Genomic DNA, 24,026 nt, shown 5'->3' on the forward strand with positions numbered 1-24,026 from the left:
CAGGACACAGTTTAGTAAGTCCTTCTCCAGACTGGATCTCTTGTGATGAAGTCCTACACCCAGCTTCTAAGAAGATCCACCCAGGCCCTTAGCCTTGACACCGCTGAGGCCTCCAGAACAGCTACACAGTCCATGGGCTGCCTAATGGGCAGCAGCCCCTCAGGCTTTGTAACCCTCCTGGGGAGAAGGAACCAATGCATCAGACTATTTATCACCTTTCCAGCCCCAACAATTTTGAGAAAAAAAACAATATTTTGGACTTTTTGCTATTAAACATGTACAGTAAAAAAATTTTAAAAATATAATTTTGTCATAAATTTAGGCCAAAATGTATTCTGCTACATGTCTTTGCTAAAAAAAATCCCAATATATGTAAATTAATTGGCTTACGTGAAAGTTATAGCGTCTACAAATGGCGTAATATATACTGGAATTTTTTTTTCTTTTTAATTTTTACTAGTAATGGCAGTGATCAGTGACTTTTAGTGGGACTACGGGACTGTGGCGGGGCATTCTGATACTAGGCGGAACTGACTTGGTGTCACTGACATCCCCAGTGACAACAATACAGTGATCAGTGCTAAAAAAAAGCACTGACACTGTACCAATGGCACTGGGTAGGAAGGGGATAACATGAGGGGTGATCAAAGGGTTAACTGTGTGCTGTTTCACTATGTCCATGTGCTTCACTGTAAGCACACTGCTTTGGATGGCTGTGCTGTGCACAGCCATCCAAAGTAGTGTGCATGAGCTGACAGAGAGAACTACTTTGTTTACAAATAGCTCTTCTCCCCGTCGGAGATGCTCGGCAATCACCAAGCGCCAGCGAATAATCATCAGCCGGGACCCAGTGATTGACAGCCGTGGCTGCGAATGGTGGCGCGGGTAGGGTGTGCATGCCCCCTACCCAGAAATGCAAAATCACGTATATATGTGATCTTACGCACCCGTGCCGCTCTGTAGCAGTATTTCTGCTATAGGGTGGTCGGGAAGCGGTTAACTTTATTTAAACTGACACTTCATTGGTGTTACTGCATAGCAGTGCAATGAAATGATATAAGGTGGAAAAATGGAAAGACGTGCTACATTGTACTGCAGCTCACTGCACTGCACAGCACAGCAGCATTGTAGTGTGAACAAGGCACATAGAAACCAATTGTTTTCTTTGTACCCTAGCCACGACCTGCATTTATCCACTGCAGAAAAATGCAGGCTCTTTCAGATCGTGTCAATAACTCCCATAACATAAATTTACTGCTTTTTGCCTTTAAAGAGAAACTATCCATTTAAGGAGCGCCCGTACTGGCAAAGCGACGTACTGGTACATCTGATTCTGGGATTAGGGCATGCACGCCCCACCGACATCACTGTAATTGTCTGTCAGCAAGTACCGGCCAATGATTCATGGCTGGGACCTGCTGATCGACTGTATCCAATCACAGCCCAGAGCCCTGTGTTGACAACACAGATCTCTGTACAAAGGGAACAATCTCTCTGTTTCTTATCCCTGCAAAGCAGGAATCAGAAACAAAGAGATAAGTTCATAAAAGCAGCACATCATACACACATTACACACTGTTAGGTACACATTTAATCCCTTGATCGCACTAGATCACCCCTTCCCAGCCAAGGTCATTAGTGCAGTGACAGTATATAGTATTATCACTGATCACTGTATTAGTGTCACTGGAGATGTCAGTGACAGTTAGTCAGTTCCCACCCAGTGTCAATTAGTGTCAGATTGTCCACTGCACTATCACAATCCCATCATAATTTGCTGATCACCGCCATTAGTAGTATAAAAAATTCAAATCTATATCCCATAGTTTGTAGACTATATAACTTTCACGCAAATCATTCAATATACACTTATTGGGATTTTTTTTTTTTAAGACATGTAGCAGAATACATTTTGGCCAAAATCTATGAAGTAGTTTGTTTGTTTTTTTTACTTTTTTTATTGGATATGTTTTATAGCAGAAAGCAAAAAATATTGAATTCCCCCTGATGAAGTCACGTGACCCGGTGACGTAACGCGTAGGAGAGGGGCTCTGACGTCACGACACTTAAAACAACATACAGCAAGTATTCAACAATATTGGAAAACCTTACTGTGGATTAAAATTTTTACTTTTAATGCAGTTTTAACTTGTAATACAAGTGAGTGCACTACTTTATTTGAATAAATTAACTTTTAAAGAGGATAAGGCACTATATCTTTTATTATATTTCATGGCCAATACATTTATGGAGAAAAATCCCTAACGAAGTAAGGAGACCCCCTAGTGGGAAGAGGGGTACTCCCGTCCATCCATTCGGCTCCAGGAAAATCCATAAGGAAGTGAGGGGTCCCCCTGCTGGAAAAAGGAAACACTCTGTCCATCCATCCATCCCAGGGACAGAAGGATAATCCTATCCATTTACCACTAAGTCCAAATAAAAGGACACAAGCTTTTTATGACCTCACTTAACTGTTTGGTTATATACATCAGGTGAGAGCACAACCAGTGAAGGTGCACAATATATTTTTTAAACTTGGTGAACTGCACGGTTATTATTTCGCATCACAGAAACAGAAGAAGTCCCAAAGGCACAGACTCATTAAGGACAAGATTGTAGTAGCAATATAATTGCAGTGATATTGTTGCGAGACTTTTATTTATTAATTTAACACTTATTCACTCATCATCTTTGTAATTGTCAGTGAAGCGCGACACTATTTCTGATTTGAGGCTTTATGACACAATGGTGTGAGTATCTGTAGAGTGTAAGCGAACCACATTTTCACAGTTTTATACATTATCTAATTTAATTTCAATTGTATATCACAATTATAGGATATTTTATTATTTATTAACATTTTACATACACCATAGTAGCTCACAAGACCCCACACTTTATTGTTTTATTTTTTTAAATGTTTGGTCTTTTTTCATTTATATCATAGAAAACAAAAAACCCAGTGATGATGACATACCACCAAAAGGAAGCTCTATGTGTGAGAAAAAAGTGATATAAATGGCGTTTGAGTTTAGTGTTGCATGACAGCGCAATTACCAGTTAAAATAGTGCAGTGCTAAAAAGGAAAAAATGACCTGGTCATGAAGGGGATAAAGGCTATAGTAGTTGTAAATCAATTTTATTTTAGTGTATTTCATTAAGTTAATCAGTTTGATTTCACTAATAAAAAGAAATCTTTATTTTAAAGATAGACATTGACTATAAAAATGGATTTATTAAGGCACATAGATGGTGCACATTGCCAGTGCAGTTGCACTCTGCATGTACAGGTGATCCAGAACTTAGTAAATGAGATGAAGCTTCACTTTGCAATGAATACCCAATCACATACAAAGACAATAAAAAAAAACTGCATTTTTGCCTTCACGTGATTGAAGGATGGACATTAGCAGAGCTTCCCCTCATTGACGAAGCTCTGAAGCAAATTGCACATTCTATTTGCCTTTGGTAAATCCACCCCATGTGTTCCCATGACACTGGCATAGTTGTCCCAGACCACAATGGGATTTCCAAAGAGAGAACATAGCAAAAGCTATTTGCCTTAGGCCTCTCCGACTTGATCTTCAAAAAGTCTATCAGGAGTGTAGCAGGGAGAGGGAGGAGTAAGTATTCAGTTGTTTGTGCCAGGGGCGGACTGACCATTTGGAAACTCGGGCAGTGCCCGAGGGCCCGGGGTCAGTAGAGGGCCCTATGAGATGCCCCTGGTACCTTTTTCATAGGCTTTTTTGAGTTTTGGCAAGGACACAGGGGCCTTATGATCTCCTATTGCCCGGGGGCCCCATGAGTTGTCAGTCTGCCCCTGGTTTGTGCAAATCTGAACTTTAGCTATTGAGCTCTGTGAACAACATGGCTTTTTTCTCCACAAAGCAGCTATGAAGGGCAAGTAAATGTGTGAAACGAAGCCTGGGGCTACACCTGCTGGCTCATAATCCCAAAATTTTGTAATACAATAATTCCCTTTTTACCTAACTAGCAAAAGCATTTGTAAAATGAAAAAGCTATTTGCCTTAGGCCTCTCTGATTGGATCTTCAAAAAGTCTATCAGGAGTGTAGCAGGGACAGGGAAGAGTAAGCATTCAGTTGTGCAAATCTGAACTTTAGCTATTGAGCTCTGTGAACAACATGGCTTTTGTCTCCACAAAGCAGTTCAGAAGGGCAAGTAAATGTGTGAAACGAAGCCTGGGGCTCCACCTGCTGGCTCATAAACCCAGAATTTTGTAATACAATAATTCCCTTTTTATCTAACTAGCGAAAACATTTGCAGAACAAAAAAGCTATTTGCCTTAGGCCTCTCTGATTGGATCTTCAGAAAGTCTATCAGGAGTGTAGCAGGGAGAGGGAGGAGTAAGTATTCAGTTGTTTGTGCAAATCTGAACTTTAGCTAATGAGCTCTGTGAACAACATGGCTTTTTTCTCCACAAAGCAGCTAAGAAGGGTAAGTAAACATGTGAAACGAAGCTTGAGGCTCCACCTGCTGGCTCATAAACCCAACATTTTGTAATACAATTATTCCCTTTTTACCTAACTACTGAAAACATTTGTAAAATGAAAAAGCAATTTGCCTTAGGCCTCTCTGACTGGATCTTCAGAAAGTCTATCAGGAGTGTAGCAGGGAGAGGGAGGAGTAAGTATTCAGTTGTTTGTGTAAATCTGAACTTTAGCTATTGAGCTCTGTGAACAACATGGCTTTTTTCTCCACAAAGCAGCTAAGAAGGGCAAGTTAACGTGTGAAACGAAGCCTGGGGTTTCCCCTGCTGGCTCATAAACCCAACATTTTGTAATACAATAATTCCCTTTTTACCTAACTACTGAAAACATTTGTAAAATGAAAAAGCTATTTGCATTAGGCCTCTCTGACTGGATCTTCAGAAAGTCTATAAGGAGTGTAGCAGGGAGAGGGAGGAGTAAGTATTCAGTTGTTTGTGCAAATCTGAACTTTAGCTATTGATCTCTGTGAACAAAATGGCTTTTTTCTCCACAGTGCAGCTAAGAAGGGCAAGTAAACGTGTGAAACGAAGCCTGGGGTTTCCCCTGCTGGCTCGTAACACCCAAATTTTGTAATACAGTAATTACCTTTTTATCAAACTAGTGAAAACATTTGTAAAATGTTACTTTTAGTCCGACTTTATAGGACCAATATACATGTCTTTTAAGGAAGGTGTCCTTTAAGAAAGGGTTTTCATGCTTGGACAGCCCAGTGAAGCATGGTGCGTTGCTTGTGGTTTGACTATACAGGATTGTCAATAACACTCACAGACAAGTCAGGCAATGTAAAATATAAAGCACAATACAGCTCAACATAACAAGAGAAGGGACTTACCTGCACAGCCTTGATAATGGCGATGACACCAGTAGGCCAGAAGCAGCAGATTGTGGTGAGCACAGCAATCGGCATGTAGTCATGAGGCGGGCGGCGAGGTTCTAGTAGTGCCAGTCCCGGGGGGATCTGTGGAGGGGGGATGCCAGGCTGCGGAGGGACAGTTCCCGCTGGGTATTGCTGTTGGGCAGAAACAACCAGTAAATAAATACCCGATATTGTCCTGTCCTGCAGACAGTTATTCATGATTCATTTCTTCCAGTTAGGTTCACATCTATGCAGATTGTGCGATTTCACAGTGCGTTTTTGAACATGTATTTATGATGTGTTTTGCAGGGGGTTTTTTGCCAATAGGAAAGTATTGGCTTTGATGCAACTTTGGATGGGTGCGACTTTCATGTGACTTTGGATGCTTTTTTTTTCGCGCTAATAGGAAAGTATAACAGTTCTGTTCATGTAGTGCAACCTTTATGCAACTTTTATGCGACTTTACACTCTCTGGCACTCAAGTAGCATCAAAGCTGCATCCATCCAAAGTCGCATCAAAGTCACACCCATCCAAAGTCACACCAAATTCACACCCATCCAAAGTCACACCCATCCAAAGTAGCATCAAAGTCACACCCATTCAAAGTAGCATCAAAGTCACACCCATCCAAAATAGCATCAAAGTCACAGCCATCCAAAGTTGCATCAAAGTCACACCCATCCAAAGTAGCATCAAAGTCACACCCATCCAAAACAGCATCAAAGTCACACCCATCCAAAGTCGCATCAAAGTCACACCCATCCAAAGTTGCATCAAAGTCACACTCATCCAAAGTCACACCCATCCAAAGTAGCATCAAAGTCACACCCATCCACAGTCACACCCATCCAAAGTCGCATCAAAGTCACACCCATCCAAAGTCGCATCAAAGTCACACCCATCCAAAGTAGCATCAAAGTCACACCCATCCAAAGTCGCATCAAAGTCACACCCATCCAAAGTAGCATCAAAGTCACACCCATCCAAAGTCACACCCATCCAAAGTCACACCCATCCAAAGTTGCACCCATCCAAAGTTGCATCAAAGTTACACCCATCCAAAGTTGCATCAAAGTCACACCCATCCAAAGTCACACCCATCCAAAGTAGCATCAAAGTCACACCCATCCAAAGTCACACCCATCCAAAGTCGCACCCATCCAAAGTTGCACCCATCCAAAGTAGCATCAAAGTCACAGCCATCCAAAATAGCATCAAAGTCACACATCCAAAGTCGCATCAAAGTCACACCCATCCAAAGTCGCATCAAAGTCACACCCATCCAAAGTCGCATCAAAGCCACACCCATCCAAAGTCGCATCAAAGTCACACCCATCCAAAGTCGCATCAAAGGTACACCCATCCAAAGTCGCATCAAAGTCACACCCATTCAAAGTCGCATCAAAGGTACACCCATCCAAAGTCGCATCAAAGTCACACCCATCCAAAGTCGCATCAAAGTCACACCCATCCAAAGTTGCATTAAAGTTACACCCATCCAAAGTCGCATCAAAGGTACACCCACCCAAAGTCGCATCAAAGTCACACCCATCCAAAGTCGCATTAAAGTTACACCCATCCAAAGTCGCATCAAAGTCACACCCATCCAAAGTCACACCCATCCAAAGTCACACCCATCCAAAGTCACACCCATCCAAAGTAGCATCAAAGTCACACATATCCAAAGTCACACCCATCCAAAGTAGCATCAAAGTCGCACCCATCCAAAGTCACACCCATCCAAACTCGCATCAAAGTCAATACTTTCCTATTGGCAAAAAAAAAAAAGCATCACAAACGCAACACTTGCATTTTTGAAGTCTATTATGTACAAAATGCAATCTGCTGCAGGAAAAAAGTCCCTGACCCTTCCCAAAAAATGCATCAGCTCAAAACGCACCGATGTGAACTAGATCCATAGGAAATCATGTTGAATGGACTGTAGTGCGTTTTTGCAAAATGGAAAATGCACTGAAATCGGCATAAGTGTGAACCTAGCGTTATGGAGAACCAGTTAGAAAATGTTAGAAAATTGAAAAATTATTATCACAGAAGGGATACTAAAGGCCATGGCACACCATCTACCCTGGTGCTGACCAGAAATCACCAATGGCAAGATCACTTTGGAAGACACAGCAGGGAGGGGCAACACTCATCTCCATGCAAGTATCGGACCCACACCAGCTGGATGAGTAAAGCATGACCCTCAGAATTTGTAGCGTTTTTGGCAGCACGGGAGCGACACCTCACTGCAGAAGCCTGCGAGGGAGCGACACATGCTAATAAGATATTTGTCCCCCTTGAATTTTCTAGAGATCCTGTTGTTGGTGCTTTCTTGTTAGTGACTGGATTGCAAGCGTGACACGGCCCTAAGAAAACGTACAATTGACCCCTTATTCAGCTTTAACTTTGATGAGGATTCTGTAGCTGGGAGACCCTCTGCTACCCCGTCCACAGCCTGACCTCATGCTGATAACACAGATCATCTCTGAGCTCTTGAGAGTTCATAACTGTAGCAAATACTATAGCACCAATAAAATACAGGTATGTAATTAAAAAAATAATAATAAATTGTATATATATACAGTTGTGTTCAAAATAATAGCAGTGTGTTGAAAAAAGTGAATAAAGATCAAAATCCTTCTAATAGCTTTTATTTCCATCCACACAAATGCATTGGGAACACTACACATTCTATTCCAAATCACAACATGAAGAAAAATATATCAAATTTGTGTTGTTCCTCTAAAAAAATTGAAGAAAAGTGAATATTAGACGGTTCAAAAAAATAGCAGTGTTTGTATTCTTTTTTACAAACTCAAACATTCACTATATAAACTGAAAAATGTTTGAAGATTTTGCTTTCCTTTGAATCATTTAATGAATATTTAGTTGTGTAAGCACTGTTTCTGAGAACTGCTGTACATCTGTGTTGCATGGAGTCAACCAACTTCTGGCCCCTGTGATCAGGTATTCCAGCCCAGGATGATTGGACTACATTCCACAGTTCTTCTCTATTTCTTGGTTTTGCCTCAGAAACTGCATTTTTGATGTCACCCCACAAGTTTTCTATTGGATTAAGATCCTGGGATTGGGCTGGCCACTCCATAACATCAATCTTGTTGGTCTGGAACCAAGATGTTGCACGTTTACTGGTGTGTTTGGGGTCGTTGTCTTGTTGGAACACCCATTTCAAGGGCATTTCCTCTTCAGCATAAGGCAGCATGACCTCTTCAAGTATTCTGATGTATTCAAACTGATCCATGATCCCTGGTATGCGATAAATAGGCCCAACACCGTAGTATGAGAAACATCCCCATATCATGATGCTTGCACCACCATGCTTCACTGTCTTCACAGTGTACTGTGGCTTGAATTCAGTGTTTGGGGGTCGTCTGACAAACTGTCTCCGGCCACTAGACCCAAAAAGAACAATCTTACTTTCATCAGTCCACAAAATGTTGCGTTTTCTCTTTAGGCCAGTCAATGTGCTCTTTGGCAAATTGTAACCTCTTCAGCACGTCTTTTTTTCAACAGTGGGACTTTGCGGGGGCTTCTTGCAGATAGCTTGGCTTCACATAGGCATCTTCTAATTGTAACAGTACTCACAGAGAACTTTACATCTTCTTTGATCTTCCTGGAGCTGATTGTTGGCTGAGTCCTTGCCATTTTGGCTATTCTTCTATCCATTCGAATGGTAGTTTTTTGCTTTCTTCCACGTCTTTCAGGTTTTGGTTGCCATTTTAAAGCATTTGCGATCATTTTAGCTGAGCAGCCGATCATTTTCTGCACTTCTTTATATGTTTTCCCTCTCCAATCAACTTTTTAATCAAGGTACGCTGTTCTTCTGAACAACGTCTGGCACGACCCATTTTGCTCAGAATTTCAGAGAGAAATGCACTGTAACCAGCATGTACAACATTTGCTGCCTTCCTTCCTTAAATAAGGGCAATAATTGCCACCTGTTTTTCAAAGAATGAATGACCTCACTAATAGAACTCCACACTGCTATTATTTTGAACATGCCCCTTTCAATGAGTGATTCAATGACACAGAATCAGCAGCATGCATGTCATGACTGTTGGGTCTGTTGGATTTCTATTACTCTACTACACCTGCTAGTAAATGATTTGCCATGTAGAAATATCATTTCTACCAAAAACAGTGATTGATCCGGTTAGTGATGTCTGACTGCTATTATTTTGAACACAACTGTATATTAATAAAATTTATTTATTTTTTTCATTATTATTATTTATTTAATGCTACTGATATTTAGACGTATTAACTGGATTTTTTCTGTAAGGTTATAGACTCTTTTTTTTTTTTTTACAAACGATTTTTATTAAAGGATAGACAACAGTAACAGTATAACTACTTGAAGATCAAAACAGCTCAAGAAAAAGGCACATAGGTGAGAAACAGTAGTATAGATACAAGCATAAAAAAGATAAATGCATGTACATGAATGAGACAGTCAGTAAGAAATACAAAACAACCAAGATGTTAACAAAGATTTGAAACACATCGAACCATGACAGACCATCAGTCAGACAATAAATTCCGATGTGTTTTCCAACCATCCCATTTTCTGTTGAACAAGTGCATCCTATCTAGCAGTGTGTAGTGGATATGTTCCATGAGCATGACCATGTCAACTCTCTGCAACACTGAGTCTAAAGGAACGGTCGGTGACTTCCAGTGAAGGGCAATGGCCCAAAAGGATGAGACAGAAGTCGTGTGGATTAGCCTCATCTCATTGACAGGAACACCCGAAATAGGAGCTCCCAATAAACAAATTTGTATAGACATTGTTATGGGAGTATCTGCCAGGGCAGAGGCCAACACCAAGATCCTATTCCAGATCAAGGAGAGACTAGGACATGCCCAAAACACGTGCACAAGGTTTCCAGCGAGGCCACAACCCCTGAAGCAGAGATGCGATGTCCCTGGGAACATGACATGTAGTCCAGAGGGGTATAATACCAGCGAGTCAAAACTTTAAGGTCTCACGGACCGAGAGAGATCTAGAGCCCCTCTGTATATTATCCACCATGGAATCCAAGTCCTCATCAGAAAAATTAGTGCCGCAATCTGCCTCCCACTTCTGTCTATACAGGGGGGGAGTAGGGAAGGTGGTGTCCCTAAAGGAGCAATATAAATCAGAGATGAGACCCCTACATCTGGGAAAGTCACGGCTGATACGTTCAAAAATTGTGATCGGGGACGAAGGTGTCAAATCAAAGTGTCTTATCTGTCAATATCGGTAATGCTAGGTTATAGACTCTTTATAGCTTCTCCAAGCCACTTCTTCAGTTCCAATGAGTATCAGGAAGACACCCCAACAGGGGCAGACTGACCATTTGGAAACTCAGGCACTGCCTGAGAGTCCAGGGTCAGTATGGGGCCCCATGAGATGCCCCTTGTACCTTTTTCATAGGCTTTTTTGAGTTTGGGTAAGGACACGGGCCCCATGATCCCCTATTGCCCGGGGGCCCCATGATCCCCTATTGCCCGGGGGCCCCATGAGTTGTCAGTCCACCCCTGCACCTCAACATTTATATTTACAAGGATAATGCAGACACCTTAATCCACACTCAATGAAATATATCAAAGCAGATGTTGATTAGCCAAGAATATAATGGAAGGTGTGGAAGTCGTAGAACCCACCCAGTTCTTGTTTTGAAATCCCAGCCTTGGTGTCAGGAAGTCTGCATAGGTGTCAATCTTTTGAGTTACATATCTGACTATATCAAATGTTGTCAAATCACAGGGGTAGAGATGTTAAAATAGTATTATATGTGGGCAAGGGACGGTGTTGAAGGCCTCACTCCTATTCAATGACGGTTGTTCCAATTTGATGTAAATGGCCTCTATCATGCCTCTTGCAAACCAGTTGTCCTCTCTGTCCATAATGTGCATCTCGCTGTCCCTGAAATAATTTCCCTTTTCCTTAAGGAGTTCCATTCACCCTGTCAAAAAATAAAAGTCAACAGCTACAAAAAACTGTAGCTGCTGACTTTTAAAAAACAGCCACTTACCTGTCCCTCAGTCCCGTGGTGTGTCCCCCGCAGTCTGTTTCACCAGCTGTCCTGTATTCCTGGAGGTTGGCATCTTCAGTGTGGGCACCCGGCTGTGACTGCTTGCGGCTTCACAGCCGGGTACCCACCGCTTGTTCCACCCACTGACACCAATGATGAGGCACTATTCCACCCACAGACACCAATGATGGAGCACTATTCCACCCACAGACACCAATGATGGAGCACTTTTTCTCCTACTGACACCAAAGCTGGGATACTATTCCTCCCACTAATACCAATGATGGGGGCACTATTCCTAGCACTGACACCAATGATGGGGGCACTATTCCTTCCACTGACACCACAAATGGGACACTATTCCTCAACCTAATACCAAAGAGAAAACACTCTTCACTCCCACTGACACCAAGATATTTTCTACTCCCGCTGGCTACAGTCCGGCCCTTCTAAAGTTTGAAGAACAGTAAACTGGTCCTTTGTTTAGAAAGTTTGGAGGCCCCCGCACTAGAGACTGCACTGACCACTGTCTTTCCTGTGGTGACTGGAAGTTCAAGGAAGCAGCACTGAGTGAGCAGGAGCCAGCAGCATTGAAAGTTGTAAACTGCAAAGGCTGGGATAAGACTTTTAGCAAATAGTTTACTGGGGAATGTTTATTTTATTGTGCTCAATGTGTTAAAGTGGTTGTAAAGCCTGAAGGTTTTTTTTACCTATTCTATGCATGAATGTAAAAACCTTTCTGTGTCCCAAACCCCCTAATACTTATCTGAGCCAATTTGCGATCCAGCATTGTGCATGAGAGCCTCAGCTTTCCCAGGTCTCTCCCTGCTCATTGGTTGAGACAGCAATGGGAGCCATTGGCTCTTGATGCTGTCAATCACAGCCAGTGGGGGAGTTGGCAAGGCTGAGGAGTGCTCTGTGTTTTCCCTAGAGTAATACAGAGGCGGCTAGGGAGCAAGCATGCACGAGCTGCTCGTTCTGCCAGCGGGGAGTGCAGGTGGGGGGCATGAGAAGAGGAGGATCGGGCTGCTCCGTGCAAAACCATTACACACAGCAGGTAAGTATAACATGCTTGTGATTTAAAAAAAAATAAACAGGAAGCTTTAATATCACTTTAAAGGGGAACTCTATTCATCTGAGCACCACAAACCAAAAATGCTATTTAGTTTGTTTTTAATATTCAAAGCAAACTCCCCCATCCATCCATCCATGTCTGAATGCTATATTTTCCTGAGAAAACATTTTGAAAAACACCCCTGGCATTTCAGGCAGTGGCCATCTTGAGTAAGGGCGGATCATTCATGTAGCATTTACTTCCTGGAATCCATCTGCCCATAGCTCATGCATATGCTGAACTGAGATCCCTCCCCTCCTGAAGACTCCTGGGCTATATGACATCATTTGCCTAGGCATGGAAACCAGGAAGTAACTGAAGAAATTTACAAAAAAAACTTTGATACAATTAAATATACGATACTTTCCTATCGATTTACTAATGCTAGCAACATAAAGATTCAAAATAGTCCATGCTGATTTATAGAGTGAAGTTCCACTTTAAAATGGAAGTAAACCCTATTTTTTATGTTTTACCTACAGATAAGCCTTTAATAAAGCTTACCTGTAGGTACTGTAAATATCTCCTAAACATGTGCCGTTCAGGAGATAATTACTGCAGCAGCACCAGTGATGTCACCGGCGCATGTGCGTACTGCCCATTGAGAGAGCCGTGCCGTGGCCAACACTTCTGTGCACATGTGCAGGAGTGACGTCATTGTGATTCAGCCAAACAGCTGCTGCCTGTGAACCTGGAAGGAAGACCGGGTGAAGATGGGGGTCTTGTTGAGCTATGACAGCGCTCTGCTGGAGGGCTTCATTTTCAGTTAAGCCTGAAAATTATTTTTTTGCGGTTTACTACTGCTTTAAGATAAAAAATGCCGAGGGTTTATTTCTGCTAAAAAGTGTCAGAAGACTGCTGAGTTTTCATTAAAGTATATGTAAACCCTCACCTTGTGAAACAACTCATACAGTTTCAAACAGAAATGAAAGGTAAAACATTTGTGTATAGATATAAAACAAAATGATAAATAACTTCCTTCCCCTTTTTTATAAGTGATCATATACCCTCTGTTCTCAGCTGCATAGAGAGGTGAGGGTGGAGAAACAGCAGTACACTGAACATCACCCAGTGAATGACTGGGAGGAAGAGGGTGTCAGGAAAAATGTGATCATTGGAGAAGAGCAGGCTGAGTTCCCAGCACAGCTAGAGAACTGACCACGCCGTGCTCTCATACTTACTGTGGTCAGTTTTATAGGAAAGCTAAGGGACTGGCAGGAACACTGGGGATTTCACACAAAGGAAACAATACAAAGAGAACAGGATACGATTTCATGCAAGTAAAACATTTGTGTATAGATTTAAAAACAATTATAAATAACTTCCTTCCCCTTTTTTATAAGTCATCATATACCCTCTGTTCTCAGCTGCATAGAGAGGTGAGGGTGGAGAAACAGCAGCACACTGAACATCACCCAGTGAATGACTGGTGGGAGGGGGGGTGTCAAGAAAAATGTGATCATTGGAGGAGAGCAGGCTGAGTTCCCAGCACTAGAGAACTGACCAAGCCGTACCCTCATGCCTACTGTGGTCAGTTTTATAGGAAAGCTGAGGGACTGGCAGGAACACCAGGGATTTCACACAAAGGAAGCAATACAAAGAAAATAGGATACTTTTTTATACAAGTACATGGTACAGCAGGTTTGTTTGTCCTGTGTAGATATACAGTAAATGCTGAAGCATTGAAAAGTGGCTTGGAGAATCGATGGAAGATATTCAACATTACAGAACAAGTCCAGTTGATAAGGCTATTACTAGATCCACTGTGACCTGGATCAGGGAGAACCTTCACAGACACATCATCCAATTCATCGTTTTAGCAAATACCCAATTGCATTCATTTTTTTATATCTCCCTGGAGATCAGCTTTAAAGAAGTCTCACTTCAATTTTTCTGAATGTGCCGTGTTCCCCAGGGGTTAAAGTACATGTACTATTTTGTTCCATCATCCTATGTGCTACAGGGCACCCCCTTTCCCCCCAAGGCCATCTGACCACACAGCTGGCAAGGAGATGTCTGCTTTGACAGAGGGCACTTTGTGCTTCTCTACGTACTTGCCCTGGGGCAAACGTCGTATGAGGAATGCAAGGTGAATGGAAGCTTGTCAGCTAAAATGTTCCAGGAGGCCAGGCAAGTGATTGAATATGGAGAAAAGTGCTGTACTGGTTGTCAAACCAACTATTTCCTTACTAGCTGTATGTTCAGAAGGCCATGACGGGAGAGGGGGCACCCTGTCTGACCTCCCAGCCATAGGCAGCTCATAGGAAGATGGGACAAAGTGCGACGTGTACTATGTCTTCAGGGGAACATAACACAGGAATGAAAATCAAAGTGAGATTTTGATTCTCAGACTGTCATCTCATATCTTCAGGGGACTCCATCAATGAGATCTCTGTACCTGTGTTCCCAACTCCGTCCTCCTGCCAGGACTATAACAAGCAGCTCCTCAATCCCTGCCTATTGTTCATTGCAGGAGATGCAGGAGCAGTGACACTTTATGGCAGGGAAGGGGCAGAGTCAGGAACTCATTACTGGGGTCTCTGAAAGATAAAAAAAGCAAAATAAGAGTTTTCTTCAGACTGACCCTTTAATGTATTTTCAATGTGACCCAACCAGGACAGGGGCTTTTGTAGGAGACAAGGGGCTAGCCTTCTACCCATTGCCCATGGAGAGAGCGGTTCATTCTTTAATGATGGACAACAGAATAATGAACGCTGAGACCTAGGCTTGGATTAGATCTCTAAAGATAAAAAAATCTTCCATTCTGGATTGGATGGAAAGGTGTAATATTAATCTTATACAGATGATGGTCAGAGGAAACACGAGGCACTCCTGCAGACTGGGTTGGAGAAGCTCCTCCACTTGGGACATAAATATTTATCAACAATCTCCCTCAAGATATCTATGAAGACAAATGAATTCCACTTTTTCACACCTGAAAGACAGCATGTGTAATGGACTTGTTGTATTCAAGGGTTGGAGGTGCCGGGCTGTCTGGGGTGGGATCCCTGGCTTGTCTGGGTGCTTGGCTGTTGATTAGCTTCCTATTAATTAGATCACTTTTAGCTGTTGGGCGTACTGTTTACCATTGGCATTGTTTAGGATAATGTGATCAAGCTCTTACCTAATCAGTGTGTATCCCAATGTGTAATATTTGTTTTTATTGTTCATGTGGGGACTGCTCCTATTTTTTAAGTGTATAAAAGCCTGTATTTCTGTTCAATAAAAAGATCCAGTTGCACCTAAGCTAGTGTTGTCTAGTCTTGGATGCAATGCCCAGCTATAATACCTTGGTCCTGTGTCCCAGCGGCGAGGAAGAGGTTCTCTGATGGAACCATCCAATCGGGGTGACAGGCGGCAGCGGTGGGATTTGCTTCCTCCCTTCAGAGCAATCCAAACTACCACTGGGGTTGTGGATGAAGAAGGACAGGAAATGGCAGCTGAATTTCAGTGGAGACTGCAGGAAGCGTTGGCCCAGTTTGTTGGCCCTGTCTCTGCAGAAGGTGAGCTGGACTGGAAGGATGTGATTTGAAGAGAACTGTGGGACGCGGCCCTCGAGGAGGTTCAGGTTCTCCAGGGAGAAGTACTTCCAACTACAGAGCAGCAATTTTGTGATCAGCTTGCATTGCAGATACCATTCCTAGAAGAACATCCTCGAGAGGAATGGCTGCTGAAACTGGAGAGGCTGGTACAGATGGAAATGGTGCTGGATGATGGGTATTGGGCGCTGCAATGGTATGCTACCCAAGTGTGTGTGTGGCTGAAGAACAGCGATCCCATAGAAGGCTAGCCCCTAGTCCACTCCAAAAGCCCCTGTCCTGGTTGGGTCTGTCACATTCTCCAATAGCTGTTTGCAGCTTTATCAAAGAACTACAAAACTGCAAACTGCACTTGATAAAAGAGCTCTACAATGTCCTATTACAGATGGCATAGGACAGTGTAGCTGCATATATAGCAAAAACCTGGCAACTAGGGACGGACTTTATGCATACCTACCACGCTTCTCGACATTGCTTTTCAGAGGCAAAAGTAAAAGACAACAAATGCCATAATAATTGAATCGCTTGGAGTCAAACCAATGTAATACAATGTAAACTTCCAATTATGGCAATCAGGCCTTGTTCACATGAGTGGCACTCTCTATCACCCCTCTGAAAGGCAATCCATGGCAGATCACCTTCCAGAGAGCAAGAGAGCAGCAGCTACCAGCAGTACTTGGTCAAGGTCATCCTGCTCCCAGGGCAGAGGTGCCAAACTGCGCCTCTCCACCCCTACCCCCCACCCCTTCACCCCCGCCCAGTTCATCATGTGCAAGCTTAGGGGATCCTACGCCCAGCAGTCATTCACTTGTCCAGATCACTGCCACTGTAACTACTTGTGTCCCTTGTAAAAGAAGGAAGGTGCCCCCATCCCTACAGCAAACCATTGCGCCCAGGGCAGCTGGCCCTCCCGCCCACCCCTTGTCCCAGCCCTGGCTGCCAGCCATTCAGGAGGCGATACACCCATCTTCTGAATACCCTTTTTTTTTTTTCAACCAAACAGGGATTTTCTTATTGAAATTCTGTGCTGCAACCATGAGCCAAGTGTTTGGATTGTGGCTGCGGCGGGTCACATTTGTGACATTACTGCCCACCACACGCAACATGCTATTTAATTTTTGCCACGCCACAAAGAATCATGTTCGGGCAATATGTGCTACCCCCCTCCAGCCACCTTTGCACAGTTTAGGTGGATGATTGAAGGGGCAGATAGACCACCCATGTGTACGAGGTCTTCATTCGTAAGTCCAGCCAAAACTTCTTTTATCATTTTAAGTAGAATAGAGAAGGATTAGAATGCCTGCTGGATCTTTACTGCTATGCAGGACTCCATGACAGACAGATTGTTCCTCAAAATATAACCTTACAGGGGTCCTAACCCTTCCCCACGCTATCCAAAATGACATAATTTGCTGGATTTACGCTTTGAAGTTCGGAAACTGACATACTCTACATATTGTGCTTCATATTATGTAAAAAGAAGCAGTCATTGTTGGATTTATGTAAGGATCTGAGCATTTCGTGTTAAAGTGGTATTAAACCCAAAAGCAAACATTTTTTATATTGCAGCTCACCAATTCTTACATGTGATGGCTGCATTAGTTTTCTTTTTTAGGCTTTCTTTCTTCTATTTTCATCTGGTGATTTAGTCAGTAAATATGTTGTCTTTCAAAAGAACAAGCTCTCCTGAAGATATATCAGTTTACAGGGATGAGACAAACTATTTAAAACTGGCAGGGATGCTTACAATGATCAGATTTTATTTATTTAAACCTCTGTCCCAAAAGGAAAAAAAACTGTTTGCTGTGACTGATTATAAAGTGTTAGCTGGAGTTTGACTTCAATTTGTTAGTGTATCTAAATTTGCTAGTACATCTAACTTCTCCCTCCCCCCAGACTGACAATGCTGCTCTCCAAAGGTGCCCCCTGTGCTCCCTCATCCAGAGCGGGGGTGCTCTAATACAGGAGGTATGTTACTGGCCAAATCATCAGGTGACGACAGGGGGGAAAGCCTAAACAAAGAAAACAAATTCAGCCTCCACATCAAATGATTGGTAAGCTGCAATATACACTATATTGCCAAAAGTATTGTGACACCCCTCCAAATCATTGGATTCAGGTGTTCCAATCCCCTCCATGACCACAGGTGTATGCAATCAAGCACCGAGGCATGCAGACTGCTTCTACAAACATTTGTGAAAGAATGGGTCGCTCTCAGGAGCTCAATGACTCCAAGCGTGGTACCGTGATAGGTTGTCACCTGTGCAATAAGTCCATCCGTGACATTTCCTGGCTACTAAATATTCCACAGTCAACTGTTAGTGGGATTATAACAAAGTGGAAGCCACTGGGAACAACAGCAACTCAGCCACCAAGTGGTAGGCCACGTAAAATGACAGAGGGGGGTCAACGCATGCTGAAGCGCACAGTGTGCAGAAGTCGCCAACTGTCCTCAGAGTCAATAGCTAAAGACCTCCAAACTTCATGTGGCCTTCAGATTAGCACAACAACAGTGTGTAGAGAGCTTCATGGAATGCATTTCCATAGCTGAGCAGCTGCATCCAAGCCTTACATCACCAAGTGCAATGCATAGCATTGGATGCCATGGTGTAAAGCACACCAGTATACTGTCCTTCAGACAGGAGGGCCAGATTAGGGCCAGCGAGGATAGAAAATGCCTTGGCCCCAGCATCAGTGAGAACAAACATAGCCGCAGGGTTGATGGTCAGTAGGAGGAGTAGTGCCCCATCATTGGTATCAGTAGGAGGAGTAGTGCCCCATCATTGGTATCAGTGGGAGGAATAGTGTAACATCATTGGTATCAGTGGGAAGAACAGTGCCCCATCATTGTTATTAGTGGGAGGAATAGTGCCCCATCATTGGTATTAGTGGAAGGAATAGTGTCCCATCATTGGTATTAGTGGGAGGAATAGTGTCCCATCATTGGTATCAGTGGGAGGAATAGTGCCCCATTATTGTTATTAGTGGGAGGAATAGTGCCCCATCATTGGTATCAGTGGGAGGAATAGTGTCCCATCATTGGTGTCAGTGGGATGAATAGTGCCCCATCATTGGTATCAGTGGGAGGAATAGTGCCCCATCATTGGTATCAGTGGGAAGAACAGTGCCCCATCATTGTTATTAGTGGGAAGAATAGTGCCCCATCATTGGTATCAGTGGGAGGAATAGTGCCCCATTATTGTTATTAGTGGGAGGAATAGTGCCTCATCATTGGTATTAGTGGGAGGAATAGTGCCCCATCATTGGTATTAGTGGGAGGAATAGTGCCCCATCATTGGTATTAGTGGGAGGAATAGTGCCCCTTCATTGGTTTCAATGGAGAAGTACTGCCACATTGTTGGTCTCAGTGGGAGGAATAGTGCCCCAAGGGCTGGATAGAGGGTAGCAAATGGCCATATCCGGTCCTCGGGCCACAGTTTGGAGACGCCGGCTCTAGAGCAGTGGAGACGTGTTCTCTGGAGTGACCAATCACGCTTCTCTGTCGGGCAATCCGATGGATGTGTCTGGGTTTGTCGGTTGCCAGGAGAACGGTACTTGCCTGACTGCATTGTGCCAAGTGTAAAGTTTGGTGGAGGGGGGATTATGGTGGGGGTTGTTTTTCAGGGGTTGGGCTTGGCCCCTTAGTTCCAGTGAAGGGAACACTTAAAGCAGTAGTAAACCGCATCCAAAAAAGAAAAAAAAAAAAAGAACCCCTGCAAGGAAAAGGCATAGTGTCCTGGTATGCTTTGCATACTAGCACATTATGAAGGACTTATCTTGAAATGGAACCCTCCAACGGAGCGCTGTCACAGTTCCCCGGGGCTTCCATCTTCACCAGTCTTCCTTCCGGGTTCAGGAGCTCTGGCTGGCTGGCTGACTGGCCAAGCCGTGTTGCCGTCACCACATGCACGCGGGAGTCCCAGGCCACGGCACAGTGCATACCCGTGCCGTTCCTTCAGAGAGCATGTGCCGACTATCAAAAAGGGCTAATATCTCCTAAACGGTGCATAATTAGGAAATATTAATTTTACCTACAGATAAGCTTTATTATAAACTTGCCTGTTGGTAGAATTATTAAAGAAGAGATTACTACCACTTTAACCACTTTCCTACCGGGCACTTATACCCCCTTCCTGCCCAGGCCAATTTTCAGCTTTCAGCGCTGTCGCACTTTGAATGACATTTGTACGGTCATGCAGCATTGTACCCATTTGAAATTTGTATAATTCTTTCACACAAATAGAGCTTTCTTTTGGTGGTAATCGCCCCTGGGTTTTTTATGTTTTGCACTATAAACAAAAAAAAGAGCAAAAAATTTGAAAAAAAAGTTTTTCTTTGTTTCTATTATAAAATTTTGCAAACAGGTAATTTTTCTCCTTCACTGATGTGCGTTGATGAGACTACACTGATAGGCAGCACTGATAGGCATCATTGATGGGCACTGATGAGGTGGCACGTATAGGCAGCACTGATGGGCATTGATAGGCTGCACTGATGAGGCGGCACTGGTGGGCATTGATGAGGAGGCACTGATGATGCTGCACTGATATGCAGCAATGATGGTTGGCACTGATGGGCACTGATAGGTGGCACTGATGGATGACACTGACTGGCAGTGCTGACTGACAGCATTGACTGAGAGTCGTGACTGGCAGCACTGACTTATGGCACTGATGGGCGCAACTGCTGGACAGCACTGATGGGTGGCCCTGTTGGGGGCACTGCTGGGCACTGGTGGGAGGCACTGATGAGCACTGCTGGGTTGCACTACTGGGCAGCACTGCAGGGCACTAATCATTAGGGCACTGACCATCAGTACCCTGATGATCAGTACAGATCTCCTCTGTGACATTTGCCGGTTATCGGCAGTACTTTCCTCATGCTGTGACAGCGCGAGGAAAATGCTGCCGATAACCAGCAACTGCATTTACTCTGTCATCTGCTGTGTCATTGGAAACAGCTGATCAGGAGGTAAAAGGCTTATGTGATTGGCCTTTTACTTCATCACGTGATCAGATTAGTCTGTAGGACACAGAGATCATGGAGATTGCTGGGTGCGTGCCCCTGGGGGTGCATGGGAGGGCACGTTCTGGGAGGTCGTCATATGATGCCCTCCCAGAACTGGATAATCGCGCTGTAGCCGTCATGCGACTATAGCATGGTTACCAAGTGGTTAAGGCATCAGCATACCAAGACATTTTGGACAATTTCATGCTCTCAACTTTGTGGGAACAGTTTGGGGATGGCCCCTTCCTGTTCCAACATGACTGCACACCAGTGCACAAAGCAAGGTCCATAAAGACATGGAGGAGCGAGTTTGGGGTGGAGGAACTTGACTGGCCTGCACAGAGTCCTGACCTCAACCCCATAGAACACCTTTGGGATGAATTAGAGTGGAGACTGTGAGCCAGGCCTTCTTGTCCGACATCAGTGCCTGACCTCACAAATGCGCTTCTGGAAGAATGGTCAAACCTTCCCATAGACACCCTCCTAAACCTTGTGGACGGCCTTCCCAGAAGAGTTGAAGCTGTTATAGTTGCATAGGGCGGGGCCAACTCAATATTGAACCCTATGGACTAAGACTGGGATGCCATTAAAGTTCATGTGCGTGTAAAGGCCGGCCGACCAATACTTTTGGCAATATAGTGTAATTTAATTTTGGTTTTGGGATTAATACCACTTTAATATGATGGAATTCCAGGCTATTCCTAACTAAGCTTGAACTTTCTTTCACCCCCTTCTAATGACCCTGTGGAGGGAAGATGGTGCTCCGATCTGGTCACATGATCTCCATATTGGCCGACTTCGGAGTAGAGGAGAGATCGCTGACAACGGGTGCAGAGCCTGTGTGATGACACCACCTATTGGCTTACTATGGGGTATCCTTTGTCGGTGGTTCCTCCTCTTCCCTGAAGCCACCACTGAGAGCCAACCATAAGACCAGACTGGAGGGCCCTCAGAATAGGTAAGTACATGCATCTTCCTTCTACAGGGTAGTTATTATAGGACTTAGAAGGGGGCGGGAATAGGAGAACAGCTTGGAATTCCACTTTATATCGGAACTCCGACCTTTCCCTTAGTCGTACAAACGCCTCAGATGTGCTGAAATGTCTTACTCTGATTTCACAGCTCACTGTGAGCATCTCACAGTGTGCATTAGAAACTACAGAAAGTCAGAAAGAGTCCATCTCATTTCCTTGCTGGAGGACGTCCAGCATCATCCACCTCTTCATCACCCCCCCCCCCCAGCCTGCCTGTTTCTGTTTTACCCCTTACATTCATTGCATTTCGGTCATGGAAGCTCAGCATCAGATGCAGGCATTACCTAGGGCGGTATGCCAGCAAATACAGTCTGCTTAGGAACACCCGCTCCTCCAGACTGACACCCTTCCATCTGTGTATTTAAAACTCCTCCCAAGAACCAGCCCACAGTTTGCATGATGGCTGAGGGCTGGTGAACACAGTACTGGGGTAGGGTGAAGTTTTTAGGAAGTTATGTATAGCACCTTGCTGCCCCCCCCCTCCCCACCAGCCATGATGTGCCTGCATTGCATAGAGTAGTACAGAGACCCAGTGATGACATCACTGAATCTAAAATAAGGTATGTCAAGAAAACAGAAAGGTTTTATTTAAAAATGTCATTAGTATGTTGATACAGGGATAAAGGAGACACCAGGGAGGCCAGATGTAAATTGAACTTCAGATTCAAAGTGTATAACCAGCTAATGCTTTTTTAGTTTTGAATAGAATTAGAAAGGATTAGAACCCCAGTTAGGTTTTTACTGCTACCTGGGGCTCCATTATAAAGATCTCCCTTCACTTCCTGTCCCACTGACAACATTTTGCCAGACCGACAGAGAAAGGAACTCTTCAACAGCAACACACGCAGAAATATAAATGTTTTTAGAGAAGTTGAAGCCTAGTACCCCTGTCATTTTCATTCTGTGTCCCTGTTGAGGGACCTCACTTCCTGTCTGGTGATACCACTGTCACCGGGACAGGAAGTGAGGGTAAATCTCTCCAATCGGGGCTCAGATGGCAGTAAGAACCAGGCAGGGGTTCTAATCCTTCCGCTCTATACAAAACTAGGGAAAAAATGGTTAACTATGAAAGAACAATGTTTTCCTGTTATCACTTTCCCGATTAGTAGGGTGTAGGTCCTCGGGCCTGCCCGGAAAGTCTTGGGTGGGGGAGACGTGTCCTTTTGGTGAGGTCCTCTCCCTCCCATGGGGTCTCCCTTCGGGGGATCCCTACTAAGTAATCAGGGTGGCCTTGCTTCGGCAGGCCTCCTGAAGAAAGGGGTCCACCTGGATTTGGCCTGGTGGACCAGTGAGTGCCTTAGTCCCTGTCAGGAACCTTGTGCCCCAGGGGATCAGGACTAGGGCCCTTTCTCTTCAGAGGAGGGCTAGACATACACCCTGTGCAATTTTTTTGTGTGCTTCACTTTTGTGTGCTTACTTTTTTTTGCACTGGGTGCTAGTTTTGTGAGTGTGTTCACTACACCGCGGGACTTCAAAAATATTTTCCATGTTATTTAGCCTTAGTTACTTTGTCTGAGACTTATTCTTCGTCTTGAGAGTCAGCTACCTGACCAGGGGCGGACTGACCAGTCAAACACTCGGGCACTGCCCGAGGGCCCGGGGTCAGTAGGGGGCCCCATGAGATGCCCCTGGTACCTTTCATTGGCTTTTTCATAGGCTTTTTTGGGTGTTGGTGAGGACACAGGGGCCCCATGATCCCCTATTTCCCAGGGGCCCCATGAGTTGTCAGTCCGCCCCTGTACCTGACTACATTTTGACAAATTCATTATATCAGCTTGGGGTCAGACAGTGGAGAGTGAATACCGGTCAGACCTCAGAGAACATTTCTCCCTTGACTGGAAGAACCAAGAATCCAGCTCAGGCAAAGCAGGTCAAACACAATAAGATCATGGGTAACCTATGCAGGTATATTGAACCTGAATGTT

General features: G+C 44.1%; 1 protein-coding gene across 1 annotated transcript in view; it reads right to left on the reverse strand.

Moving 5' to 3' along the window:
- The window catches only part of PRRT1 (proline rich transmembrane protein 1), a 47,949-nt gene that overhangs the window by 20,780 nt on the left and 3,143 nt on the right, over positions 1-24,026 (reverse strand). The window contains exon 3 of the mRNA XM_089693397.1: positions 5,342-5,518. Within this exon, the coding sequence (XP_089549523.1) occupies positions 5,342-5,518 (177 nt within the window). The remainder of the gene's footprint in view (positions 1-5,341; positions 5,519-24,026) is intronic.

This window comes from Staurois parvus, unplaced genomic scaffold (assembly GCF_062004578.1).
Source record: "Staurois parvus isolate SC_StPar_1 unplaced genomic scaffold, SC_StPar_1.0 ptg000631l, whole genome shotgun sequence".
Lineage (NCBI taxonomy): Eukaryota > Metazoa > Chordata > Amphibia > Anura > Ranidae > Staurois > Staurois parvus.